Source organism: Gekko japonicus, unplaced genomic scaffold (assembly GCF_001447785.1).
Source record: "Gekko japonicus isolate JY-2015 unplaced genomic scaffold, Gekko_japonicus_V1.1 scaffold2688, whole genome shotgun sequence".
Classification (NCBI taxonomy): domain Eukaryota; kingdom Metazoa; phylum Chordata; class Lepidosauria; order Squamata; family Gekkonidae; genus Gekko; species Gekko japonicus.
In genome coordinates, this window is record NW_015171584.1 from 146,606 (window position 1) to 150,150 (window position 3,545).

The 3,545-nt window shown below is 42.4% G+C and overlaps 1 protein-coding gene across 1 annotated transcript; it reads right to left on the reverse strand.

Moving 5' to 3' along the window:
• Positions 1-724: 724 nt before the first annotated feature.
• Positions 725-1,678, reverse strand: LOC107117684 (olfactory receptor 11L1-like). The gene has a single exon (XM_015419841.1). The coding sequence runs from the start codon at positions 1,676-1,678 to the stop codon at positions 725-727; it is 954 nt and encodes a 317-aa protein (XP_015275327.1).
• Between the last annotated feature and the right edge of the window lie 1,867 nt (positions 1,679-3,545).

Genomic DNA, 3,545 nt, shown 5'->3' on the forward strand with positions numbered 1-3,545 from the left:
TGAAGCCCTAAGGATATATGGGTGAATAATACGGCTGCCAAGTTCATCCTGGCAAGTGGTGGGGGATGGGTAGGGACTTACCAGGAGAAAGAGAAAGACCCAGGCCAAGTCACCTGCATGATACAGGAAGTGAGATCATCACACCAGTTACTTCCAGGTGATGTTCTGGTATTTGGGTAACAACTCTATGGTAACACTAGCTTCTACCATAGCATTTTTGCACAAATACCAGAGTATCACCCAGACTTCACTGATATGATGATATCACTTCCCGGGTGACATGGGCCATGTGGCCTGGGTCTTCCTCTTTCTTCTAGTAAGCCCCCCCCCCCGCCAGCTGATCAGCAGCTGGCAACACTAGTGCACTTGGCTAGCCTGCATTGTACTTCAAAGGCTTACTGCATGGGTTAGTTTCTAAAAAATGAGGGTGGGAAGAAAGACAGGCATTGTGGCTGCTGGGAGATATGAGGTTGGATCCATGCTAAATTTTCCACGGGCAGAATAGAACCTCCATGCCTCTTTCATCCCACTTCAGCTCGCTAATCTCCACAGGGGACCCTGAGGGATTACTTGATGGGAATCACATCATCTCCATTCTCAAAGAATTTCCCTTTATGTGCAGGGAGTGAAAGAACACAGAAACGTAGACAGCAATAAGAACAAACTTATTGTGTTTCCATTGATAGATATGTCATTTTCACTCCAAAAAGGGGAGTGATAAATATCATGTCATACAGTGTATAAATCTCTTCAAGCAGTTTCTTCCAGCCTCCCTGACTTCCTTATTTCTTAGGCTGTATATCAGGGGATTGACCACTGGAGTCAAGATTGTGTAGAAGAGAGAGAAGACTTTCTTCATTTCTCTTAGGTTTCGGGATCTTGGTACCATGTAAACAAGCATGATTGATCCATAATACAAGGCAACCACAGTGAGGTGAGAGGAACAGGTGGAGAAAGCCTTTCTCCTCCCAATGGTAGACGTGATTCTCAGGATAGACATGATGATGAAAATGTAGGAGGAAAGGATGAGGAGAAAGGGAGGCAGGGTGAGCACAATAGCACATATGAAAGATGAGAGTTCAAATAAATGGGTGTCACTACAGGAGACGTATCTAATGTCAGAACTAATATCACAAAAATAATTGTCTATTTCATTAGGGCCACAGAAGGATAACCAGGATATTTCTAAAGTCAAGCTTGTACTGAGTAAGACTCCGCTTACCCAAGACATAGCTACAAGCTGGAAACACAACCTGCCATTCATAATAGTAGCATAATGGAGTGGTTTACATATTGCTAAATACCTGTCATAAGACATCATGGAGAGGAGGTAGCATTCAGTACCTCCCAGGCAAGTGAAAATGGAAAATTGTATGAAACAGGCTTTGAAAGATATACTTCTTTCCCCCATCCAGAGGTTTAGCAACATTTTAGGCAGGATGGTGGAACTATAGAAAATTTCCAAGAAGGACAAGTTTCCCAAGAAGAAGTACATGGGGGTGTGAAGGTGCTGGACAGTCACAACCAGCACAATAATGAGGAGATTCCCAGCCATGGTGGCCAAATAGATCACGAAGAAGAGCAGGAAGAGAAGAATCTGCACTCTGGGGAGACCTCCAAATCCCAACAGGATGAATTCAGACACTGTTGTTTGATTTTGCTGTTCTCTGTTTGCCATCATCTGCTCCTTGAGGAAACAAAGAATATCACTTAATGCAGTGCAGAGTCAAAAGGGTGACAAGTCATTTGATAGCATGTTGCAATCAAAAGAAACTCTCTACAGAGGCATGCCCATAATCAATATGAATTATAACTTTGTTTAGGCTGTAACCCAACAATAATGTCACCAAGCAGGGATGTGAGGGCAATCTGGCTGCGACATCTGTCACCCCATTGATCGCAAGGGTTGACTCGTCTGATCTGGCTGGCTAGGCGGGTGTCCTCTACCTCCCTCACTGATCCATATGCATCCCTACCAAAGCTGCACTCTTGGATGAAAAGGATGACCATCCCAGATAGAAGTAGTGTACCGTTCTTTGGTCAGGGGTATACAATAGCTGCACTCCCCTACTAGAACCTCCAAACAAGCTCAAGGTCCATAATGTCACCAAGCAGTACATAGAAGGTGGCTATCATTAACCTCCATACCATAAACCCCTTGTCACTTAGTCATGATACTGGAATCAGAGTGGCTTTAGGTATAGGGGTGTAGAGATGCGTGAAGAATGACTCTGATCCTAGAAGCAGTGGGGAATTCAAATGCTTTATTGCAATTGATGGGGCTTTAAGGACAAATCCCTTGAGTTGTCTAATTTCTTCCACTTTAGATCGAATTTTACTGCTATATACTTGGGCTACAGATGAAATGTTTGCCCATGTTTTCCCACAATGTCCATCTTTGCTAGCAAAGATTCCTCTGTAGGTAGACCATGAGCTGGTATTTAATATCTGGTCTCCACTACCTTGGACGCGAAATGGTCTCAGCTTTCCCACTGCCCTCCCCCCAATGGCCCACCTCCAGGCTGCTAACTTTTTGTTGCTTATTACTGCAGTACATGTTCCACCGTCTCCCAATGTGATCGCACTGGGTGTTTGCTGGAGTACATTGGAACCCTTCTTGGATTAAAAGATTAAAGTTACCATGATACTCATTTTGCTTTTCTCTATAATAAATACTATTTATCAGTTATAATTTTATCTGAATGCTTTACATACAGTTTGAAAGATAAGACAATGTATTTTGATACTTTACCCAGTGTTTATATCATGTGAGAAGGTTTCTCTAAAGTGATGCAGCTGTAATTTCAGGATGTATTTATTTATTTATTTATTACACTTATATCCCACCCTCCCCTACAAGCAGGCAAAGGGCAGCTCTCAACAAAACCCACAATCAAACAAATAAAACAGTGAAACAATAATCAAATTATAACCCCCATAAATTAAGATACCAGAACAAGATGGCAGAAGAAATTCACAACATCCCTGGAAATTCACAAAATTCCCAATGGAACAGATATTTGCCAATGAGGTAAGAATACCATTTGTAGATAGAATATGGAGGACAGGGTGAAGCAAGGGAGGCCATACCCAGGCACCCACCACCTCAGCCAAAGGCCTGGCAGAACAACTCTTTTTGTGTGGGTAGAGAGACCCTTTGGCTAACACATTTCAGCAAAAAATGATTTTCAAGTCATATGGAAAGCAATAGATCTGTGAATATGCTCCACTGATATCAATGGGATGTGCTCACATGTCTGTATAGGAATCCAGAGGAACTGAAACATTAAACCCCAAATAAGTGACTTTTCAGTGGTGTTCTTGGGAGGCTGGAGCACCTTGTTTTGTTTTTAATTTATCAAGGGAACTACAATTAGAAGATGAGTAATAATTTCAGTCACAGGAGGAGGTTGGGAATGTTCTACTTACAGTTTATGTCTGGTCACAGTGATACCCAACATACCGGTGGATAATGCCCCAGGTGAACTGAATTGTATATCTCAGAATACATGCCACAAAACCGCAGTGCAGATGGATTTTTTATC

Excerpts from the sequence above, each read along its gene's own strand:
- LOC107117684 (XM_015419841.1), bottom strand. The coding sequence starts at position 1,678 with ATGGCAAACAGAGAACAGCAAAATCAAACAACAGTGTCTGAATTCATC.